Raw genomic sequence first — 26,066 nt, 5'->3', positions numbered from 1 at the left:
GCTCATTATCTGATGATTTTTATTAACATGTTGACATGCAAACCATGGCAGGTAGAACCAGGCAGCCAGTTGCTACTACAACAGGTGCACATATTGACAATTGGAGCTACATCTCATATTTCTCAGGTACAGAGAGCATGTAAATATAGCCAGCAAGACAACTGACAGCACAACAGTCTGGAGATTGAGTGCACATGAAGGTTATATAAGAGTCCCACCAGTGTCCTCTGCTTGAGGTAAAGTGCCAAACTCTGCTCATTTAGTCGCCTGCAGCCAGCAGTTAAGTCGGCCATGTTGTCGCTGTCCATAAAGTGCTCCCACATCTCTTAAGAAAAACTCCCCAGTCAGTTTATCCCAGACATGCCGACAAATGTGAGTTCTTGTTCAGTCTTTTTCTGCACTTATGTTGGTCAAAAACAGCAGGAATTGTACAGAAATTTTCAACAGAAATGATCAAAAATCACAGTTTTGCACAATCCAGAGACGACATATCTGCTGTAAGGAGACAGTGTGAGCATCAGTCCATGTAACAGAAATGGTTTGTTCAGACAAAATGGCGAATGAGATGTTGCTTTAATGCCCTAGATACAGACAAGCTTCCCTATCATTAGATGGAGAGCACAGCTTCACATTTCTTCTCACTCCAGCTTGAATTTAAATGACCCACAGTGTGCATACAGCTTGGCAACAGCTTACATAACTAGATTCATTTCCTCTTGGAGGCTCCCCAGTGAGACATAAAACTTGTGTGGAGCTTCTCCCCTGTGTGAAATCCTCAGATTCAACTTCAAAACAATCGAGCCTTTCACACCTGCCCTCATGTGCTCCTCATACATAAATGCAGCAGCCACTGTGTGCAGCCGAGGGAGAAAACAAAAGGCAACACGTGCTGTGTGGTGAATTTAAAACGGGGAGCAGTTCAGATGTCTAGACGTGGCAAAAGGGAACACAAAACGTGTTGCGGCCCCAGAAAAGCGAAACAGCAGATCCTCCTACTCCCAGAGAGAGTTGTTGGTTCCACCAGCTGCTCTGCCAGCCTGAAGGGCCGGGCTACAGCTCTGTAAAACCAGTTAATATGCTACTATTTACATTTATTGGATTGGAGCAGAGTGTAAAATCTTGAGGGGGAAAATGAGCAAATGGCCTAATATTCCCCCTCTTGTGTGGGAGGAATTCCTAAATGTTCACTGCAAAGCCCCCTTTCACACACATTGTTTGCCCAGGTTCAAGCTAACCCCAGGGCTATAAAATTCATACTGCACTTCTGCTAGCTCTGAGTTAGTAGAATGTTCTGTGACTACTACTGTGTACTACTACGTGTCACACTTTTAGCCCTGGATTTAGTCGATTTCCAAGGGACAACCCTGAAGCGGAGCAGGGCCAGCAAACCCAATTGGCTACAGTTGGGGTTAGCCCACTTTGGAATGTGCCAGCATAGTGCCAGTGTGAAAGCTCCCTCAGTCTAGGGCTAAAAGCTCCCTTAGCCTCGGGCTAACAGTGCATTCATGTGCTCCTCGGATGGTCCCAGTTTCCATGATGTGAAGTCATTATTCCGACGTCAGTGTGTTCATGTGCTTTTATGTCGTCAAGTGGAAACAACATGGACGCTACTTAGAATAGAGGACAATAAGAGGCGAGTAGGGGACTTGTTAACAGTGTTAATATTAACAAATAATAATTATAATTAATCTAGGTTGTTCTATGTGGACAGCGACTAACAGTTACAACTTAATGCTATATAACAAGTGATGTGACCAAAAAGTAATATGCAATGCATGAATTCACGAAAAGTTATGAACCAAACATTTACTCGTCACTATATTTCTGCATATATGACGTCAATTAACAGCAACTCAAAACAAGATTTTCTCAGACTTTCCGAGTTATTCCGACACCATATGAATGCACTCTAAGAGCTCCTTTAGCCTGGAGCTAACAGCTCTCATAGACTGGGGATACATACAGTGTGAAAAGCCCTCACCGGAGCAGGGTTAGCCCAGAGTTTGCGGGGTTATCCCCTCATAATTGATTTAACCCAGGGTTAAAAGGTGTCAGTGTGAAACGGGGCTAAAAGACCAAAGGAGTAGTCGTGGAACATTGTAAAATTTTCACATCAGTTGCTTTACCAACACGACATTTAACTCAGGGCTAGTACAAGTGCAGAGTGACTCACATAGCCCTGGGCTTAGCTAAACCCTGGGCTTATCCCAGGAAATGAGGAAATGTGGTTAGAAGGTAACCAAAGAATAACTGATGTAGTATAATTTATAAAGGAGTGATGCAAATCAACCAGGCAGGAAAACAATATGGTCCAGTTGTCTGTTGTGGGAATCTTTCGGAACCTGACAGACACTAACGCAGCGAGTGAAAGTCACTCCCGTGTGACGAGGATTTGCATGCTGGAGCTGAGTCTAAAACCAGTTATCTCATTTGCTCTGTGCAGCTGAGAGGAACTGGGCCACAGGTGAAACCATGTCATACTGTGTACTGTAAACTATATTAGATGTCACACCTGCTGTAACCCCAAGAATCTAGTTCATGTTGAGACAACATGCATTAACAGGTTCACTTTGTTTTATTGTTAAGACTGTTAAAGAGAACTGCATGTTCCCAATTATTATTGGTTCACTGCATTTACAGAAAAAAGGCTGTTCAGGTTTCTTGTAATCAAAGCTTAGGGAAGGCTCCATATTACCATTATTTATACAGAGACTGTCATAAATGTTTGAGGAAAGTACTGTAGCTGCACAATGAGTTTAAAACAGTAGTTCAACATTTTGAGAAATAAGCTCATTAGCTTTTGAGATGATAAATACCACTGTCAAGTCTGTGTGGTAAATATGGTCGGTTAACTTATGGTGCGTTTCAACTAATATAGGAAGTCTGAATTTTCAAGTTCCTGGTTATTTCATCTGAAAAGCCCCTTGAAGTCAGATTTCTAATTAGGAACCTCAACAACCCTGACCTCAAAATCCAAGATGGCTGCCACCAACAGTAGTGAAAGCTGTAGTAATAGTCTGTTTATTGGCACTTTTGTGTCTCATTAAATCAGGACTGTCCAGTTTCTATCTGTGGACATGTTGGCACATTGGTATTCATCTTTATTTTACTTTTTACCTACTGGAACTTGGTCGACTCAAGTGAAACGTCTTTTCCAGCTTCAACTTCTCCAAGTAAGAAAGTTTTTCAGTTTCTTTGAGCTTCTTAAGTTAAAGACTGGTGAAACAGCTAGCCGAGCTCATTTCAAAAGTAACAAAATATGCCTTATAGTGACCTGTCTGAAATAGTCTAGTCAATGACCTCCTAATTTTTTTCCCTTGTTTTTACACTTTGGTTTTTGTACAGACTGAACAAGCTACTGTTAGATATAATGTAATTAGCTAGCCTTGTAGGTTCTGATAATCTGGTAATTAGTTACCTTCAGACTGAACTAGGCTAGCTGTTTCCTAGCTGTTTAAGCTAAGCTAAGCTAACTGACTGCTTGCTGTAGCTTCATATTTAACAGAGAGATATGATAGATTGGTATTTGATTTATTCACAAAATGAAGCATATTTCCCAATATCTTTAACTACTGCTTTCCATAATCCTACCAAAAGATGTTCAAATGCAAAACTGTATATTCAAATTAATTAATCTTAATAAGTAGCGAAAACGTTTGTTTGGAAGTTCTGCTAACTTAAAAATGTTGAGTGCCAGTAGAATTTTCTTCCTTTGTGTCTATTAAACTAATAACTTTTGATTAATATGAACTTTACTAAAAATGAATAATTTTAAGTATAATAATCTACGGGTGTTATACTTAAAATTACTCGGCTCTGTTAATTTACTGCAATGAGAAGGGTGAATGGAAGCTGGATTTACTGAAAATATTTGAGCTGGCTTAATCAATGATTTCAATTTGACTGTAATCAAAGAGTACCATACTAACTATTGAATTTATAAACTTGGGTTTACAGTGCACTGCATGATGTTGTACAAAATCCATCAAATGATATGTTTTATACAAACTGACCAATACAAACTCAGTTAAAAAAAAAATCAAGGCTTCAAACATGAACAGGCCAAAAACAAATTAAGAGATTATGTCTGTTAATAAGTATTACAGTTAACCAAGGAACAGAGATTTAGGAACAGCAGGTGAGACGAGATTTAAAAAGTATCCCATAAAGTATCTGTGTATTGGTGATGCGCTAACATTTTCAACAGGTCAATATTTGGGCCAACAAGCTCAGAGTATAATCAAACACTGCTGATGCAGACAGAGGGTGAGTTCTGCTCTGTGACGTTATGAACAAACACTTCCTTTCTTACTGGCGTCAGTGGCTCTTCTTAATTTCAGATTTTGAGTTTCACTTCACAAAAGTTGAACAGTTGTGTTTAAAAGTTGTCGGGCTCGAACATGGTTAACAGCTGAGTCTCATTTCCAGGTCTTAAAGAACTAGGTTACTGACCTGTGATTGGCCAAAGTCTCAGATTAGATTTTCTAAAGCCTGACAACTGAGCCAAGAGCCAAAGGGCCAAGAGGAAGAATTCTAGTTTTCTCTCAGTCACTTGAATTACATTATGCTCAAAGGAAATTGCAGAACTTTTGCCCAATGACCTCAACTTTAATTCATCCATCAACCAGACAAAAAGGTCATTTCTCAAGCCAAAATGTAAAACATTCACTGGTTCCAGCCTCTCCAATGTGAGGACTCACTGCGGTTTTCTTATAGTTAACTGAATATTAGAGTGTTGATTGGATAAAATAAGCAAACATCACATTGGAAATTGTGATTTTTTAAAAAAATGTCTCACATAATTAATCAAGACAATCATCAGCAGATGAATCGTTAATGAAAATACATTGGATGCATCTGATTATTTGACATATTTTTCATCATTAGACAATACAAAGTTTTTGCAAAGGATTCCAAATTATGATGACAGCCCGCCCTTTATTTTGCAGTGCAATAAACTGTATTCGAACGCACAACTCGTCTTTTTTTTTTTTTTTTAAGTTTTGGGACACAAGCATCTCCTAAGAAACAATATAATAAACATCAAAATACTTGTGTTCCTTATTCATGACATTGAAGAAAAAGATGCAGACCAGCTCGAAGACAAGATACACAGGTGGTTTTTGTAACAGTCAGGGGATGTAATGCACTGAAAGAAGCAGCCTCACTAAAGAGGAACAAAGCTCAGCATTGTAGTTATTTACATGCTCACATTCTTCACCCCTGTTTCTTCACCCATGACGGTCTGTGGTGGCTGAGAGAGTCACTGATGCTTTTGTGTGAAACAAAGGACATTCTCACAGACGTACAGAACACTGGTCTAATAGCAGCTTCAGATGAATGGTGCACATTTACCAGAGAACTCCTTATTTTTTTTTTAATCGATTAAGTTTTGGTAAGTGTGATGTCATTTCAGCATCTAGATGGGGTGTGATTACACAAGAAGCCACTTAGCATTTTCCCAGCACTCACTGGTGATGATGTGAAGACAGGCGGGTCAGGTCGCACAATGCCAGACAGGGCTGCTGGGCACAATATTCTGCTTCTTTTTCGACTCCAGCTCAACATACACAGTGTCGCATGTTCAAAAGTGCAGACTGAATCTCAGACTGAGAATTATTTTGTCCTCACATCCTGCATAAAGGTTTCCCTCCAGTTTATACAGAGGAAACGATCTGAATCACAGTATAAGAGCATGAGTGTTCATCTCCCGACGCTCCAGAGGACACACATCTCCTGGAGAGGTTTCTCCAGCTCTGTAATGAGGATGAAATGCTCCTTGAGCTCTGCTCCCACGCCGAGAGAGTCGCTCTGAACCCTCCCCTCTTGTCTACTCCCATATCTCCACTCTGTCTTATCTTTGAAGGACTGGACGCTCCGTGGAGAGAGCTGAGGGCGAGGTGGTTTGGGGAAGGGAGAGGGGTGAGGGGGTCAGGTCAGGGAAGTTTGAAAGTGCAGGCAAAAACAGGAGGGGAGGGTCAGACGTGATCCTCGATGGGGAAAACCAGGCGCGTGCCGCGGCTCAGCAGCTCCTGCTCGCGGGAGTCCAGCTCGCGCTCCAGCGCCTCCTCTGAGGTGCTGCCGCTCCTCTTGCCGTTGGCGCTCCAGCCCGACCCCGCAGCCGCGTCCGCACCGTTGCCCCCGGACGCCCCGTTGGCCGTGATGGCAGTGTCGCCGAACATGAAGGTCAGGTCGCCATCGCTGCGGAGGTCGGAGTCGTCCCTCAGCTGCTCGTGGTTCTGAAAACACATCCACAGTGGAACATGAGGGGAGGGACGGGGAACATGGGGGTGACACACACACACACACACACACACACACACACACACATATAGATGAAGGACACACAGAGCGGTGTGAACAGATGAACAGACTGACATTAACAGTGCAAAGGCTCATAAGGGGCACTGTGGATTTAAGGGAGGAGACGAAAGAGGAGACTTTCACTTAGTGTCCCGAGCTGCAGCAGCATTAAAGTGAATTTAAAACAAAAGACAAACACAGGAAACCACAGACTACATGAGAACATGTTAACCAAGCCTACAGCGAGCGGTTCAGTGTATATGCTGAGAGGTGTGAAATGGGAAAGTTAGAAAAACAATTAGAACAACAAGCAGTATATTCAGTTAAATGTAAATTATGTATTTAATTACTTCTGAGTATTTGGTCATTTGCATTTTGCTGGGCAGAAAAAAATAAGTTGTAATTTGTAAACAAATATTTGTGTATTTTACATTTTTAAAATACATAATTTAATATGTCATTTTATTCTCAAATAAGACACTTTTATCCCTAGTTTTAGAAAAAGTGTACATATAGAAGGCCTAAGTCACAGCCCTTCCAATGGACCGTCATGGTACCTAACTTTGGAAAAAAATATGAATTGCAGTCTAGGGCGAGAGACAAATTATTTTTTGATCCTGTTTGAATTGTGCAACCAATCACACATATTATGTTTGTCAAGTTAAAATATAATTTTTCAAGTCTCAGTTTGTCGCAAAACTGTTGAAGCATCAGACTGTGAAGATACGTAATTAGAAAGACAACAGACCCGGAAGTGACGTGAGTGATGTCATGATTTTCTCCCTCAAAAAGCTAACATTAGCCACTGAAGCTACGATGCCTGTGTGTTTTTGTACTTGGGTGGAGTCACACAACAGAAGATCTCACTCAGGTGAGATTTCATGGAAGATTTCATTACAAGGGACATCAAGATTGATGTTACTGATGTATACTGGGTGAGACGAGAGATGTAGTTCACTGAGCGGTTTCACATAAAACTAATCTAAACAAAGACAAACCTACCACAAACTGACTTATAAAACACTGGAAGGGGCATGACTTCAACACTCTGGGGGGGATTAAGGTCAGACCCATATTGTGAGGCTACTAAATGACTAAAACGTAATAATATGAGATAAGTTACCTGTATTTTAATTAAATACATTTCATACCAGTAATTTGTATTTTATTTTTATACATTTAATGAACAATTATTTGTAATAATATTTGTAATCAGGTACTTTTTGATTTATTTGTGCCCACCTCTGAGGTAATGGATAGCTGTAAAACTGTAGCATGAGGTTCTCACAGCTCTAATTGACTGGCTGACAATCAATAGTCTGTCCATGTCCCCGGGAGAGAACAGGATGAATTAACATTGGGTCAACAGGGATTACTCAGATGAGGCGATCAAAAACGGGGGGGGAGAAACAGACATTACATAACCTCTTCTCTCTAACAATTAACTGGGAAGGGAAAAAGCTCCTGACAAATCCATCAGGCATTTTATGTAGTTAAAGAGGGCACTGTTGTAAGAAAAAGTGAAAATAAACACATTTAGACAAATTATAAATTATTATGAAGAAGCCAATGTAAAAAAAAATGTAGATAAATAACTGAAAAAATTTCAGAGAATATGCCTGTGAAAGTGATTTAAAGGTTAAGTCTAATCTTTTTTTTCTTATTGTAAACAAATCTCTCAAAACTATGAAATGCATGCAAGTGTAGCTAAAAACAAGAGACCTCCATACCGTACAGTATTAAAACACATCATTTTGGCAGACGATCAATACAGCGCCTCGCCATCAGTGTCACCTCGTTGAGGTAAATCCCATTAAATCATACTCTTCCTGACAGTGACAGCATTTTGTTGACTCTGTTTTCGCCTTCTTTTTCACATTTTCCTCTGTCGTTCAGCTGTGTTACTGCTGCGTTTCAACCACAAATGCATTTTCCTCCTTTTTGTCTGTACATATACCAAATGTGGTTTCCCGCTCACAAACATGATTACGTCTGTTGCTCTCTCCTGTGAGATTTTACAGCAGTTGATCATTTTTGCCAGTAAATGACTGCATTGAAAATAGGTATACTGAATATAAAATGTGTTTTAATTAATCTGACATTTACATTTTAATTGAACCTATAACAGAATAATTTTAGGACTTATGCATCGTTAAAAAAAAAAAAACTATCAAAACTGTGCACTAGAGCACCAAATGCAGGTTCATCCGCGGCGTAAAATAGTCCCCAACAAATGCACTATTTACTCCTGTTTCTCTAACATTTGCTGCCTTTTTAAGAGTTTTTTAGACTTGAGTTGATAGAGAGCTGAGTGTCAGACAGTCAGAAAGTATCGAGGAACAGAGTAATGCATTGTTGGTTTAGTCTTTTCATGGGATTTGTTGGCGGTGAGTCTTTCCTCAGGCAGTCTTTTCATTTATAGTACACAATTAAACAGAAATGTTGCATGTAAATTTGTCTATTTTCAAAAAACTGCAATGCAATTGAGGTCAATAGGGCCAAAATGCTCCTGTTTTTGGAGCCTTTTATTCCCTCCCCATTTCATAATATCCATAACCAAAGAGGAACCCAGCGTGGATCCGGTCTCCCTGCACTTGGCAACACAGAGCCCTGGATGGTCCTGATTACATGAACAACCACCTAAATGCATGGCTTGCCTGGCAGACAGCCTCGCACTGGCAAAGCAACAGCAACAACAGGGAGACGAAAACTTTGATGGGTGCAGAGCTGAACTAAACTTCCAGAGAATTAAATTTAAATAACAAACAATCCATGTCTATGTTGCAGCAAAGAAATGCAATTGAGATTTTGTAACCCGACAGTGAGAGGCTGTTTGGATCACCAAGAAAGGAGAGTATAACGGTTAAAAGCCTCCACATGAAAGTATTTCACATAAAATGAAAGGGAGAATTTGCCAGAGTGAATCCAAGTGTGACCGTCGGGTCAATGGGTGTTTCTGTGTTTAAAATATTGGAGCGCAGTGTCTTTCAGAACAGTGATCATCATTGAGGTGGCGCTGAAAAGGGCCTTTTGTGCCCTTTGAATACAAAAAGGCTTCTTGACTGTCCATTTTCTCTGTGCTTTGTTTGTTTACTGGCAGGCACTGAGGATACTTTGACACTATTACAATTCTCCTGCGAGAAAAAGCTTCAGTATTCACAGACAGCCTTCCTGCAGCAACAGGCTCAGGTCTGAAGAAAAGAAAGAGGAAGGAAAACTAGAGGTTTCACAGAACAGCTAATAAGAATATCTAAAAATGACAGCGCCAAAACACATTTTACTAATTTAAAAGGTGGCATGGCCTGTAGAAAAATATTTTATTTTGCTTTGCAAAACCAAACACAATAATAAACAAAATGCAACCAACAAATGACCATACAATGTCCACTGCCTGTAGAAAAATGTCTCAGTTTTTGCCAGCTGGGAACTTCACACATCCTACTATGATATTACTCTGCCAGCTAACCAGTAGCTCATGGTCACGTGTGGTTTTATATGATGGGTTAGGAAGCCACCAGAGTTCAATATGAGTCATGAAAAATAAGGAACAAAAAAGACTGACACATGTGTTTGACATTCTGAAACACATTTTTTTCACTTTCATGCTGAGAGTTGGGGAAAAAATTGATACCACCCTCATGTCTGTGTGCTAAATATTAAGCTACGACCACCCACAGGTTAGCTTAGATTGGAATAAAGTCTGAAAAGAGAGGCAAACAGCTAGCCTAGCTCTGTCTAAGTAACAAAACACACCAGCAGTTTTAGCATGAATCAATCAAACCTGACATAGCGTGTTAATATGTGGGCTTTATGGTCTACTGGAAATTTTTTCTGACCCTGTGATGTTGTTTCCAGTTAACTTTTATGACTGAATTCTCATATACAGGCCTGCTGGATGAAATTCTGCTTGGTTGCTAAGAGTTGCATGTTGGCAAAATCAGCTCATTACAAGGAAGAAAATCAAAAATCTGCCACCCAACTTCTAGGGCAAGTTTATTTTAATGTTAGTGAACTGTATAGTGCATAAATATAAGAAAGCATTTCTGTCCCATTGTAATTACTTTATTAGCATATTAATAACAGCCATATTTAATGAATGAAGATTAATTTCAGATGTTTCTTTTCACTAGTATCTTATTAGTAAAAAAAAAACAAAACAAAACAATAATAGTAAATAAAAACAAGCATAAAACTAGTCTTGCATCAAGGGGATTAAATGATGCTTGCACTTTCAATCCAATCTTTTTTTTTTAAACATGTTATGAAATATTCAGGGCTTTAGAATTTGATCACAAACATGGGCTTTTAGATCACCTTAGTGATCTAAGTTAACAAAACAGAAATATTATAGTCATTTCCAGTTTTTTGGCTAGTAATTGGTGGCTCAGTGTGTTAATAGCTCCAATTGCCCAACGTGCAACTCTTAGCCTGTAAATGACATTTTAGTCCATAGGAAATAACATTGCTGGGTTTTACATAGGTCATATAGTTTTCCAGTAGACTAGTAGGAGGAGTTAAATAGTTAAAAAGGATACATTAATTAAAATTAAATGAAAGAATTATACAAATGAAGAATAAAGGTAGGAATACTGCTACACATTATGTTTGGGTTTGTAGAATACTGTACATGCAGGTAAGAATAATAAATAACAATTAATTTGCTGCCGTAGGGAACAACTGCGCTTATTGCACAGACACGAGAGTGGTATCCATCTTCTCATTTAACTCTGAGTTCAAAAGAAAATAAGGAAATATGCAACTATCCCTTTAAATCCTCTGACTGGACAGCATGCAGGGAATAGATTTTCTACAGCATGAACATGTGTTTTCCACAGGTCACTGGTTATGTAGGAGTGTCACTGTGGATTTGCTGTGTGTGTACTGTGTTTATGTGCTCGTGGACACTCACCTCGTATGCCTGGGGGCTGGTCAGGCAGCTCGCCAGCGGTCCACAGTAGGCGGGCAAAGTGGAGGTGAGAGGTGGGCCGCTGTGTGTCAGGATGGGTTTCAGGTAACTGGGCAATTATTAAGGAAAATGACCCAAAGAGCTAAACAATATACCTTTCTCACAGCAGCCATGTTGATATGAAAAAGTAGAGTAAAAACAGGCGTTAGCAAGGATACTAATTAAGGTCCCATTCCATTTAGTGTAGCAGAGCCTTTCCAGTGAGCCAACATGGACAACAGCAGCACACTGACTCTGTTTGACTTGTTGGCTCTGCTACACTAAATGGAATGGGACCTTAATTGGTATCATTAGTAACCTCTGTTTTTGCACTATTACATGTCAAAAATAGTTAAAGGTAACAATGAAAATAAAGGGCAGGGCTGCAACTGACAATTATTTTTTCATTGTCGATCAATCTGTCCATCATTTTCTCCACTAACTGATTAGATGTTTGGTATATGAAATGTCAAAAAATGTCAAAGGTCAAAAAGGTTGATCGGTGTTTCCCAACATCCAAGACAACGTCCTCAAATGTCTTGTTTGATCCACAGACAGAAGCAACAAAACCATTAACTGAAATCAGAGAATTTGTTTTTGATTTCTCCTTAAAAGATGTACATAAACCGATTAATCAATTATCAAAATAGTTGGCCATTAATTGAATTGTCAATTAATAATCTGTTAATCATTGCAGCTCTAGTTCATATATGTATAAGCTGTATCTGATGCCTTTATTAAATGTTTCTAAGTCATTTATGTGTTATAGATCAGTTATAAGCATTTACTAAGAACTTTTGGGTTGCCAGGCTGTAAATAATTTTCTACAACCCGGCATGACACTTTTTAGCTGGCTTAGTATGATGCTTGACACTTATTCTTACTTTTTTCAAGACTGCTGTTAATGTTTAAAAGGTAAGTTATAAATGTTTAGAAAGATTGTCCAAATGTCCTGCAGCCCTTTTCCAGATGGTAGTCCATTTTTGGGTCTTTATGATGAATTACAGACACGATGTCAGATGGAGAAGAATTTTCCTCAACCTGGCAACCCAAAAGTCGCTCTCATTAAAATGCATATTAAAGCATCAGTAAATTAATATACAAAGTGGAACTCGAGTACCAAATAAAACAGTTTGCAGAAGCTAAAATGAAAACTAAAACGAAAATTGCAGTCATTCATTTCCTACAAGACGTTCTGAACTCACCGCAGAAACATTTCAAATGATGAATTATGGTTTAATGATGTAGAGGATGACTGCCAGCAGGATATATTTGGAGTTTAAATCTGTGCAGGATTCTGTGAACAGCTGAGGGTAAAGTCATTTTACGATGCTTGGCAGCAGTGCAGCAGACAGTGAACCACTGGGCCACTGCTGCCTCTTTTTGTAATTAGTCAGGCTGTATTGCACTGTGGGAAAAACCCGATTCCCCATTCAACTGGTCAGGTCACCGCTCCCTTTGGACGACGAGGCAGCATGCTCCCTGCTGGAACATGTGCGTTTGAGCTCAAATCAAACCCAGCAGTCTACGCAGAGACAGATAAAAAATACACTAAACTCCCTGCACCTAATCATCATGTCGTGCATGTTTACATCAGCCTCCGCAGCGCTGGGACATGAGAGAAATCCACCCTGCTCGCTTCAGCTGTGTCTAGCACGTGTCACCAGGGAGAGAGTCTCCACTGTACAACACAGCTGCTCCATTCAAAGGCAGCTATAGTATACATCAGCCACCCAGGGAGGCAGTTGTTGAGGAGGAAGGGCAGGAGGGAATAAAGTATGAGTATGTTTTTGCAGCCAGTCTGAACATGAACAGCAAACCACTCAGATCTCATATCCCAGGATCCTCTTATGAAGAAACAAACTGCGATTGTGACAGCCTATATAATGTTCAAGGGGAATATATGTCCCATGCAATCATCCTGATTTGATATGAGATCTGATATTACCACAAAGTGCTACGCTGGTTGCAACAATCAATTGCTTTGTTGCCTAAAAGCAATATCCAGACTTTCTTTGTTTCAGTATAGCAGGGCACAGAAAGGATACTTGTGATCGAAGGTGTACCACAGCCTGAAGAGCCACGCACTCTCCTGTTTGGTTTTACTTTGTCCTTCAGCCTGGGGACCATCCTGGAGAAACACATGGAAAAACAAATCAAATTTGCTGGGTAAAAAGATCCATGTCCAACATGGTGTATCGGGTTAAAAACATCCTTGTAATTCTCATCCAGCTCAAATGGTTCCACAAACTCATCAGAGAATGGATTTGTTCAGTGTAGATAAAGTAAAAACTAGAATTACTGCTTTGCGGTCGTATGCCTCCAACAACTGGTCAAAGTTGCAGTTTATAGACTCATATAATGTAGTGAAGACTTTGAAGGAATTTAATAAAAGTGTGTATTTTTGTCACTATAATGACATGTTTGATTCTGGTGAATAACAGTGAGAAACATGCCGTCTTTCCCTAGAGACTATTCCTACAGAGGAGTACAGAGGACTGATTGAGAGCTGAAAATTATGACGTCCCAGACAAAATGCCCTTTGACCTTTTGGATATAAACGCCATTACTTTGTCTTTTTATTTATTAGATATTCATGTGAAACGTTGTGATAATCAGCAAATGAATTCTTGAGTTATGTCCAACCAGTTCATCTGTCTAAATACACGCTTGCGCAAATTTTGAAGAAACTCCCTGAAGGCCTTCTCAAATGTCGGGCGGATGAATAGGCGTACATAAAAACATTTGGACTCTGGCTGTCGCCAGTGCAGACAAATAAAAAAGTTGAATAAAAGAGAGCCCTTATTCTGAAATATAGGCAACATGAGAGCTGAAACCACGAGCAGCAGTGATACGATCATCTGAGTGCTGATCATTTGACTGTAGTAATGTGAGAGAGATGTAAAGACTACCAGCATGCCCTGGGGCAACCAGAACATAAGTTTCATTGTATGTGTTTGTGCATTGTTGCTGGTGTTGTGTTATTTTACATTTTACACTCCATGAAGGTTCCTCACGTCCAACATTACCAGGGTTCAGAAGGTTACTTTAAAATGTATTCAGTTCCTAATTACCTGCTAAAAAAATATTGTCACTTATGTAATCCAAGTATCACAATATTAAAGTAATGTAATCTAATTACTTTCAATATAAAATATGGTGAAATTGTTTAACCTCCAACTAATGAGTATTTCACCATTGATTATTTTCTCAAGTAATCAGTTTTTTGTCTGGTTCATGACATTTCAGATAATGGTAAAACAGTTGATCAAAGCTCAAGATGATGTCCTGTTTCCACCCAGTGAAGCATTTTTCGACTAGAGGCCATGATGATGAATTGGCAACTGTGTGTGAACTGTGCATGGTACTAAATCGTTCTTTATTTTAAAATCAGTAATTCTACTAATGATCTACATTTTCACTTAATGTAACTGTAACCTGATTATGTCTTTTATTTCTGTAACTAATGGCATACTGTTACTTTTTTGGTATCCAGATTACATCATCCTGTTATATGTAATCTGTTACTCAACCGGATTGCTACACAGTTGTGTATTACAAGAGAAAGCAGTTAGACTATAAGTGCATGTGTGGTTGAGTTTGTGTGAAGGAAAGTCAGTTGTTTTAATGCTAATGCTTAAAATGACAAATATCCCTCCTCGTAATCTACACAGTCTAAACACCACATGATCTGGTACCAGTGGTGTGATGACAGTCACAAACTTTACGTTTAATTGTTTGGCTTTTTTAACAACAATAGAACAGATTTTAGACACAGAAAAATTAACATACACAATCAGAGATGACATACAAAAAATAAATAAGATATACCCTAAAGACAGACTTGATAGATTTTTTTAATTATATTAATAGAACCTAAGATCTGGTGTAGGTACGTACCCTCCCTGCATAGATACAACAGCAGGATGTAGCTTCATCATCTGAAGTTAAAAAATGCTGAAAACTGAGTCAAAGCATATTGCACGTGAAACCTCGTGGTGCTATTCTGTTTCCACCATCTCTTTCAGATAAATTCGCCTCCATTTCTCTTGACAAAGTGAACTGTTCACATCTCTTCAGACTTGCTGACTCTGCTCTGTGTCAACATAAAATTGCAGAAGCAGAACAGTTTCAGCAGTGAGAGCAGCACTGATTTAAAGCAATAATAAATGATCCTTACCCCCTGTAAGACCTGGAAGCTGTCTCCACAGGGCTGCAGGTCTTGATCTGGGTCCACGCCAACCCTGAAACACAGCAAGAAAGTAGAGAGAAAATATTAACGACTCGCGACAATGTAATTTAGTTCATATTTGCTTAGATGCCAATCAGCAGGACTTGTCAGCCCCTTGCATCTGCATCTCTGTAATTTCCTTACTTGTGACCTCTGATCTTTATTCTCAATGCGGTTTTGTAACTACTGCTCTTGCAGAATGCAGATTAGTCTTCTTTGTGGGTCTGCAAAGTTTCAGAAGGTGCTCTGAAATTGCACACATCAAAGAGCTGATTGCTAGACCTTTCAATGGCTGGAAAATGCTGCAGATTAGCATTCAACCCCACCACAGACAGAAAAACCCAGAGAACATGAGAGATATTACACAATTGATGTAATTCAGTGAAAACTGTGAGGGAGAGATTTGGCAGAGCAACTAACCCACTGGCTTGTGACCCAAAACACACAACCACATCCCTTTTAAACAAGCTTTCAAGTTTTCACTGAAAGTCACCATCGAATCACTCCTGACCCCATAACAGAGAGACGTTGCAGCATGCAAATTTATGTGACTGAAATGGTTATGTGTGACTGTGCTTAACCTCAAACACATGCTGCATTTTCATATTTTTCCTCATAAACCAAACCAGCTTTAAAGGGAAATATGAACACTTTTTAAGTGGATGTCCAGTCAGTGTAGATGGTAAATGGAGTCAACTGAAGCAACGTCTTCCTTAGTGCTGCTATACTAACTGTATGGGGTAATGTTGATTAGGTATGAAGAGCAGAGTGGTGTAACTGTGAGGATGATTGTGGGGAGGAGAGCAGACTTATGAAACAGACTGATTACTGGTGTATTAGTATAGATTATGGGCAGGGCTGGACAAGCATGTTGCTTCTTCCTACTCCATTTTGTTTGTTTCTGTTTTTTCCCCACATATAAAGATTTTATTTTTTATTTTCAAAACAAATCAAATCAAAATGCTGATCTCCTGCTGCAAAATCTGTTGTTCTTCCTGCATCCAGTGATGTCACAGTGATGTAGTTGGTTGCGCAGAGGCGGAGACTAAAAATCCAAGCTGAAATATCCTGTAGTTCTTCTTTAACACCTAGATGAGTATTTTTTGCCACCTAATACTATGTTTTAGACAACAAAGTAATAGTAACAGAAGCTCACACACAAAGCATCCTGGTTCATGTAGGCACTGGCGGGAGCAGGAGAACTTTTCTCAGTCAATATAGCAGCACTGAGGAGTTTGTTGCCTCAATTGACTACAATTACCATCAACACTGACTGGACATGCACATAAAAGGTGGCAAAATGTAACTTTAACTAATAAAGCACACACTAAAAATCCCTGGGTTAAAATTGACCCACTGGAACCAAATGCAAACTTTACCCAATATGCAGTTTTTTTGTTTTTCTTTTGTTTTTATGGTAATCATCACCCAGTGTTAGACACAACAAGCTAAAGTTTTTAAAACTGTAACAAATTTATTGTTAGTGCTGCAAACTGATTTGCATGTGACATCAATACTGCAAAGTATCAGCACTAGCAGTAACAAAGAGTGACATTGACATGAAATTGCTAGAGTAGATTGTAAGTTTGCAGTTTGTGATACCATATTTTAGTTTGGTTACATAACCCAACAGAAATATAAAAATGAGTCAAAATAACCTATTTAGTCTACTGGAAACCCCCACATGGCTTATATGAAGTCTAGAAATGTTGTTTCCTATTAACTTTTATGATTAAAATGTCATCTGTAGGCTGAGAGCTCAGATGAGAATGAGTCTGGTTTCATGGAGCTGCATGCTGAGCAGTGTAAGTACTTAGAAAATTAACTGCCAGAAAACAGTAAATGGCTAGAAATTTGCTTTTAGTTCTAACTTAGAGAGATAATACCACCCACCCTTAGGATAAAGGTAAGTCTGTGATGATTGCTGATTTTGTCATTTATTTTATCTCATAATGAGCTAATTATGCTAATTACACAAGTTGCCCAACATGAAACTCTCAGCAACCAAGTTGAATTTAATCCTCTAAGCCTATAGATGACATTACAGTGATAAAAATTCTAATTATTATTATTGTCTAATTAGTCGTAACATTATCCCAAGTCTGCAGAAACTCTTGCAGGCCACAATGAATCATTTTGTAACTTTACAAGCAAGGAACACCCTCTACCTCTAATGAGGCTAACGCAGCTAACATTAGCCATGCTACAACTGCTGTTGACTTAGCAGCTATCTTAGCTATGTTAACGCAAACACTTGAAACGGGGAAACAGCTAGCCTAGCTTGGTCAAGGTAAAAAAAAAAAAAAAAACACCTGTTTACATGCACCTCACAAGCTAATGGAAAGCGGCATTTCCCAGCACTCACTTACTAGCTGTTTCCCCGCTTCCAGTCTGTGCTGAGCTAAGCTAACCAGCTGCTAACAGTAGCCTAATTTTTACTGTACAGACACAAGAGTGGTATCAATCTTTTCATGCTCTAACACTCGGCAAATACTCGAAATACACACACTTCCTTGAAAGTTACAGCATCATATACAGTAGGCTATTTTCAGTCCTTGTAGCTGGACATGAATAATTTCCCTGCGGTGTCTGTTACTAACAGAGGAGGATTAAGCTGAACACAAGCAGATTTTAAAGGGGCACTTTTAATTCACATAAGCTCTGGAGCAGTTGAGTCTAATCCTTGTGGACAGAGGCCAAGACGGAGATGTGTAGCCTTGGATCTGAAACCACAACTGACACTGTACAGCAGGAGGTGAAGCTAATGTGTGTGGTTATCTTTAGATTTTTCCGTGACAGTCACACGGAGGAAATATCCACTCTGGAAGTGAAGAGTAACAGCATTTTTCTTTCTGCTCTCAACCTTAACAGCATGAGAAGATGCAGGCCGCGGGTATCCAACTGCCTTTTAGGACTCTCTGCTTTCTCAGCTACACATACACACCCACACATGCACACAGGATCTTCAGGGTGTGGAGGTCAAATAACCTGCAAAAACAAAGAGGTGCAGAGCCTGCCGGGGCTGCATCAGGAAGGATCTGATTAGGACTCAACTGTTGGGGGGCCAAGAAGAGAGAGGGTGAGCCCTGCACACGTTTCCTCTGATAAGAAACAGTATAGGAGCTTCACACATGTTCATATGCACACACACATACACACACGCTTATGCAACAGCATGTTCTACTGACTTCAATTCACCCTCTAACCTTTAATTCTAATCCTGAAAACATTCCTTCCTCTCCTCAAATCCATCAAATATTCCTCACAAGCAATTTCGTCTGCAGGGTTTCTGTCCTCGAGGGAGGACGTGAAATCCTGGACACGATAAAAATGGAGGAACTATAATGACACAGTGCTCGCATACTTTTCAGATCAGCTCGCACACATGTGTCGAGCTGCCTCTGGGTAATAACAGGGTGTGTGATTTGTTCTTTGCACCGCTGTGTGAAAAACTGGTGGACAGTCTACAGAGACACAACAAAGAAACAGACTCAGATTTTCACATCCCCCAGGGAGAAGCCTTGAATGTAGCATTTGATCATGCAACAGTGACTCCTCAAGCAGCAGCACCTCAACCACAGCTGGGCTGCTGTGTGACGCAGTGGTTTTCAAACCGTCTTTCCTGAAATACTGCAGTCGCACTTTGTTTTACAGCACACTACACTGTTAAGACCATTGTTAGACTTCATTAGGGGGTAATTAGGGGCACATTACTATAGAACTGCATTGTAAATTCAAGTGAAATCACATATCTGCCATTGGAGCAGCCAGGATCCATGCCTACCTCTTTGATCACATCACACTGTCGGTCTACAGTATTACAATTTTGGCCTTTTCTTGGTGGATCAGGTTCACATACTGTTTTAAAATGGTGAAGTAGCAGATACGTGGTTTCACTTTAGTTTACCATACAATTCTGTTGTAATGTGTTCCTAATTACAGTCTATCAAAATCTAAGGTCTAATACTATCTAATGAATAACATACTATTTGTAGTTTTTCTACAGTAGTTTTAGTGGACTGTTAAATAAATAAAATGCAACTACTGATGATGATACTGATGATCTCACAACATCGGAGAAATATTTCATATCTTCTTTGAAGTAGGTGCTGCTTGTTACCCTTCACCAGAGAAGCGGAAGTAAACAGAAAAGAAAGACTTCCATTTGATGAAACCACACGCTTTCCCAACACCAGTTACTGTCAGTGTGTGAGGTTGCACACATCCAGATACGGCACCTGAAGTACTCAAACGTGTCATGCTGACGTCGCTCTTCCTGCAATGCTCTGTCGTCCCCAACTCTGTCACGCACACACACACACACACACACACACACACACACACACACACACACACACACACACACACACACACACACACACACACAGGGGTTATATTAAGCTATTCTTTTTTAGTGTGTGTAGAAATAACCCTCACACGCATTAGATGCTAACATGAGGAAATGGAATGACCACAGTGCAACACAAAGCTCTGAACTCTCACATTTGATGCTACCATTAGATACAGATGGGGATTGCATGTAATTTCTCAAAAAAAAATCTAAGTTGTTTCTCTTTTGTGTGAAATTTAAGTTTCACACATGAGATGAAAGCATATCATCTGCATCATTTTGAGGATCAAAGGGTGAATGTCACAGTCAGTATTAGTTTAATGGAGGATGAGACATAAATGAAAGTACAAGCAGATAACAGTGACCGCTCAGTGTTTTAAAAAACAGTAATTGGCAACAGTCACGGCTGAATATGATCCTCTGTTTCGGGGACATGCACTAATCCTCAGACTTGGCACAGAAGCGCTGCAGATGTTCGGGCCTACACATAAAAACTGAAAATAAAAAATGCCGAATGAAACTAGAACACTTCTATTTACAATTCAATTGCCTTTAGCATGTATATGTCAATAAGAGTACCAGACTTATTGTTTATGAGCGTTGATCTGCTATAAGTTATTATACTTATGACACTTTTAGTTTCTCTCAGTGTTTGAAGTTAAACTGAACTGTGAACTGCTGTCAGAACTTTCACTTCAACTTCACTCAGCGCTTACACTTAAGTAACTTAAGTATTTTTCAGACTAACGGAGACGATTTTTAAATTGGTCCAGTATTGATGTAGAGCTCGGCAGCCAGCAGAAGCAAAACTAAGCTACAACATACACTGTCAAAACGTGTTGTTCTTGTTACTGACAGGCTTAGATTGTTGTTCTGAGTGTCTGACAACATAAAAAAGGTTCGCTGCAGAGACAGACCTTTTTTTAAAAAAGTAAGAAACATAATGTTTAACCAGAAACAGATGATTTACTGCGCTTGCAAAACTAACAAGAATCCCTTTGCAAAATCTTCAATCAAGCTCAACAGAAACAAAATAAAACTCTTGACTTATTTTTCATTGCTCCAACAATCACCATCACTGGTTGGTCAACTTTAATTTAAAGAGCTGTTTTTGGTTAAACAAAGGAGAAATATGTAATATATTTATTGTAGTAATTCATATAATTAACATATGTTTTCAAAGATTAAGGAAACATGCTAAATTGAAATACTGGCTTCTCTGACAGCATCTCTACAGCCAGCGTGTTTCATTTCCTTTGGCCATTTCACATTTATTAGAGTTAAAATGAATACTAAATGTTCTCCAAATGAATAAGTGTCTGTTTTTGAGTGGTAAGAAATCTTTAATAATCTTTTAGAAGGCGTAGATGTTTATAACAGTTAAATGACACTGATGTCCAGCTCCAGAGTGTATATTTTTGTAGCAGAGGGCTTTTGTTTGTAAGATAACCTAAGCAAGTACAAGTGCTTCCTCAAAATCCTGATAATATCAAAACACTCAAATTGAAACAAACTCAGGAAATGTTACTATAAAAAGTGCAGCTAAAATTTTCTGTGTTGCTGTTGACATTTTAGTAGCTCTTCCCTGCCCCAGCGTGATCACAGAGGCCTCTCTTTCTCTCTCGACGGCTGCTCTGCCGGGGCTCCGTGACAAGCTACACGCCTGCCTGCTTGCAAACCATCCATCAAAACCCGATAACAGAAACCAGCAGCGTCCTCTCTCACCCCAGACATTTGCTGTCCCAGCACCAGTCCTCCTTCGTATCCTGCCCGTCAACATCGCCGCCTCACCCAAACTGACTCCCCCGGTCAGAGGACTGTGCCATAAAAATAGCAATTTAAGCCTCACAAATCTAATCTTCAGTGTTAAATATAACATTCAACTGGCAGGATATACTTTATGTAAACATACAGTCAATGTTTTAATTTACTACATCACGTGATGTCTGACTACACTTCAGGACTTTGAACCTAAAAAATGTGCAAATTTATGCACATACAAAGAGGATGATACCAGGATCACAGAGCATGGCCAATATCCGCCTGCCATGCACCACATGTCCCAGTTACCATGGCGATGAGTTCATGGGGGAGACTTTGGCAGTGCTCTAAACCTCCACTAAACACAATAGTTCCTGCTCCGTCCGAGGAGGCATTACTCATATTAAGCAGAGCCTGTTCACTCGGCACCGCCTCTGCTGCTGTCACACACATCACAGGCCCATAATCCGCTTTGTCATGACAAACACAAGCTCCCAGTGCATCATGGTCAGACAAAAATAAGTGAGGCTGGGCTCCACACGGACAGATAGCAATGCTTAAAACATCTGGAGTTGGGACGGCTCGATGTGCGGCTGCCTGGTGAATGGTCTGGATTTAAGAGTCCAGTTCACATGTTCAGTCAGAGTGAGGAAATTAGGGTACTTCTTTTTTAGTGCAAAACACCAGAATTTTGCCAAAGATGCAACAGTAGTCCCTGTCTGACTTGAAAGCTCTGGATGGAAGAACATGTGAGATGGAGAGCGAGCAGCAGGGGAGAGCTCTGGCCCCATCTCCTGGACAGCAGCACCAGGCAGCGCAAGATACATTTAACCATGTCGACAGGAGAGGAAGCACATGTTGCAGGAGGAAACAATAATGCTTAGTTCAAACTGGCACAAATACAGAGCAAATATATAACTGCCCTACAAAGACAGAGAGCAGAAACCACTGAAGCACTTTAGTGAGATAACAGGTTTTTATCAGGATAAACTCAGTGAAACGGATTACAATGATCTGATCTTCATGCATCTTAATACACCTGGCTGGTGCATAAAGAAGTTGGATACTTTTTACCATTGGGCGTTATATTTTATTACTGGCTGTGGAATTTAATTTAGTTCTATATGATTGAGAAAACCGCACCCTTGGTCAATGTGACTGCTCTGCGAAATCGTTGTACTTCCATCATAATTGATTTTTGATCTTGAACTTGTGCAACTGTGTTTCATATTAAGTGGATACTGTGCTTCAATCATTTGTAGTTTGTGATCATTTGTCTTTTTTTTGTATGTTTGTGTTTATTGTATGGCTGCACAATTAATCACAATATTATCAAAGCTGCAATATGGGCAAACGCAACATCCAAATCACAGTAAACAGCATTATATTTAGTACTATGGTTGTTGGAGAGATGACCTGGCCTAAAAATCTTGTTCTTCAAATGAAAGAAAACATATTTGTTTGGTACAGATAGAAAAGTTGTAGTTCATTCATTTGATGTCTTTTTTTATTTTAGGAATTACCAAAAACTAATTGCCACAGAACCTACATGATAACATAAGATAAGATCTATTTTTGTGATGATTTATTTTGTAGATTACCTTATTTTTCAGGTTTAATATTTGTGATTTACAAAATTTAATTAATGTAACTTCCAATACATTTTGTACTCTGCTCCTTAATTTAGATTAGGAACTATATAATATGGTAAACCTTACATGCATGTTCTGTGAGTGAGAAGTGATTTGCCACTTTTGTTGTTGGTGTTCAGTTGTCCTACAGTTGATTCAGTAATTGAAGTTATAGAAATGAAGCTGTCTCCGTGCTCTTGCTTTACTTACAGCCCTGCGGTAGTTTAATTCAGTAACAAGCACTTTTATAGTTCAGGCAAAGAGAAACCTGCCTTACAATAAATATAAAATGCAGATACAACATGCGGCCTTTGAATATTCTTCACAGAATGAGATGAGAAACTCAGCATCTACAGACAAAATGTATCTATGTTTTAATTTATCCTAAACTAAAAGCATTCAGTCTGTCAAAAGCTGAGATGCTGGTTACTGCTACTTTGCTAACACTAAGCTAATTGGCATCGCTTCAGCAGCATGTTTTTCCTCTTGTGACTGGATTTAGATATTGACTCATTTTTTTGTGGAACTAACTTCATTTCCAAGATGTCATTTCATCAAAATCACCTTTGTTCTCATTTACAGCAAAGGAAAAATAATTCATAAGTTTAGTTTTAGCCTTAACGAAGGCTAACTGTGGTTATCTCACTGGCTAACTTCTACATCTCTTTCTTTAGCTGTTTGTGTCAGAGTGAACTAAGTGTGATGGTGGCTTCTAGTGGCTTCAGTCACTGCAGTTTGGTAATATAACAAAATTTCAAAAGTCAATTTTAAATCTATTCATAAATAGTTTTTATGCTAAACATATGCTTTCACTAGATATCAAGGCTTATTTGAGTCAACGACTGGCCTTTCTTTTGATAGTAAAATAAATAAAATACAAATAAGATTATTTACTTTGCAAAGACGTGTATCGTGTTATATTGGGAAGCAACGTTTAGATTTACATTAAAAAATATTGAAAAGGAAAAGTCTTCTCTTGACAATTTATCACAGTGTTTACCATTTGAGAAGGACACACAGATTTAGTGCAGAGGAGATGCTGAGAAGTGCGGCACATAATTGTTAAGTCACCTGATGTGTAGCCAGGACAGCATGGGTGTCGTCCCACCGCCAAACACCCAGACGGTGAAGAAGACGATGAGCAGCGTGGTGGTGAACATCATCTGGCGGGCGTAGGTGGCCGTGTCCCGGATGGCCAAGGCGAACGCCATTGCCCCACGCAGACCTGCAGAGGGTCACATCCAAAAATGCTCAAATCACACTTTGAAAATGGATTTTCCAAGTAAAAATACCAAACATTCTCCAGTTTCAGCTTCCCAACTGTGATGATTTGCTGTTTTTCTTTGTCAAGGTTTTAGACTGTTAGTCAGATAAATTAAGTAAACTGATGACATTACTGTAGCCTCTGAGAAACTGTGTAAGGCATTTTTTCACTTTTTTTTTTTAATTTCACAGACTGACAAGTTGTTTTTACATACCAGCAAACATCATCATATGTTGGAAGTTTCCCTTGATCTTGTGCCTTCTGCCGAGGTTGAGAAGGAAGGACAGCGGGTAAATGTTGAAAGCTCTTCCGATGAATATGGCAATCTGACAGCCAGGTCAAGAAATCTGTGACAATTTAAACGATTTGACGCTGGAGAGATTCAGGGTTCTCTGACTGAACTGATAAATGAAAGTGACCTTCATACTGAAGCAGTAAAATCTTTCTTAAAATAATCTGCTTGTCTTTTTGGACAGAAATAGCCATAACAGCACAAAAATCCTCTACAATGACCCAATTCTACAGCCGTGATAAAATGTAATTCTATGAGAGGGGTCGTTCCAAATGACAACAGAGAAGTGCGTGCTTGTTGTGCACCAGAAGGATACAAAAGCCCCTATGATGAAGATGGGGCTGAAAATGTGATTCTGGAAGGTGAACAGAGCCAAGCCCATGTAGGAGAAGATGAAATTCTCAGCCAGGAAGTGAAGGACCTCAAAGAGCTGCAGGGAAAATATAACACCCATTGTGAATTCAGTTTGGAAAAACAGCAAGAATACAAGTAAAATGCACAGAAAGCTTTAAAATTTTGAGGTCTGCTAAAAAAAAGAACTATCTGGTTCTCTTCTCTGAGCTATGCGCATTGTCTATTCCCTCAGAAAACGTTTGGTTACACTATAAAATGAAGATTTGTTTTAACTTAAAAAAAAGGCAGCTTTAAAATTTAACTTGACTGAATTTAAAAGGACAAGTTGATGTAATGTCATTGTAATGATTCAAAACAAACACACCTTTATTTCAGTTATACTTGAGAAAACAGGCTCAATAAGCTTAAAGATATTAAGTTGAACCAACAACTCTTCAGTCACACTGAGGAACATTACAAACAAATTTGATTTCCTTTTATATTTTCTCAGTTTGAAGAGTCAGTTCTTCATTTCGCACAAAGAATTCAGAGCTGCTGCTGCTCCTGTTGGAGCTACTTTGTTCCAGCATTGACACAAAGACAGTACATGAAACCGTCCCCAGTGACTCTAATACATTTTAAGATTTCAATAAAAGAACCTTCATCATGGTTTGCAATTTGCAGTTTTCAATATCCTGAAAACAAACAGCTATGACTTATCTTAAAATGTATTACAGACACACAACAAGTTTCCATCATATATGTTTTCTACAAACTATGAAAAAGAAGGATCTCAGGAGAGTTTTAACTCCCGAACAATGCATGTTGATTATGTTGCTTTAGATACTTCACCCAAAGATGAAAATTCAGTCATTATCTACTCACTCTTATTCCGATTGAAGGTCGGGTTTAGTCTTCTTTTTTAATCCACAACACACTGCTGGAGTTTCACAGG

The 26,066-nt window shown here is 39.3% G+C and overlaps 1 protein-coding gene across 2 annotated transcripts in view; it reads right to left on the bottom strand.

The window, feature by feature from the left end:
* Window positions 1-4,073: 4,073 nt before the first annotated feature.
* Window positions 4,074-26,066, bottom strand: part of slc9a7 (solute carrier family 9 member 7) — a 38,124-nt gene continuing 16,131 nt past the window's right edge. Inside the window, exons 10-17 of one of the 2 annotated variants that reach the window (XM_084722627.1) lie at window positions 25,095-25,208; window positions 24,701-24,812; window positions 24,294-24,447; window positions 19,718-19,780; window positions 15,429-15,492; window positions 13,297-13,379; window positions 11,213-11,318; window positions 4,074-6,239 (exon numbers count right to left, since the gene is read on the bottom strand). In XM_084722627.1, coding sequence (XP_084578753.1) covers window positions 5,979-6,239; window positions 11,213-11,318; window positions 13,297-13,379; window positions 15,429-15,492; window positions 19,718-19,780; window positions 24,294-24,447; window positions 24,701-24,812; window positions 25,095-25,208 — 957 coding nt within the window. In that variant the 3' untranslated portion in view covers window positions 4,074-5,978. The remainder of the gene's footprint in view (window positions 6,240-11,212; window positions 11,319-13,296; window positions 13,380-15,428; window positions 15,493-19,717; window positions 19,781-24,293; window positions 24,448-24,700; window positions 24,813-25,094; window positions 25,209-26,066) is intronic. The other variant, XM_084722628.1, reaches the window with a different exon arrangement.

Source organism: Lutjanus erythropterus, chromosome 7, assembly GCF_056507025.1.
Source record: "Lutjanus erythropterus isolate fLutEry1 chromosome 7, fLutEry1.hap2, whole genome shotgun sequence".
NCBI lineage: Eukaryota > Metazoa > Chordata > Actinopteri > Lutjaniformes > Lutjanidae > Lutjanus > Lutjanus erythropterus.
This window is presented reverse-complemented; position numbering and strand designations above follow the sequence as displayed.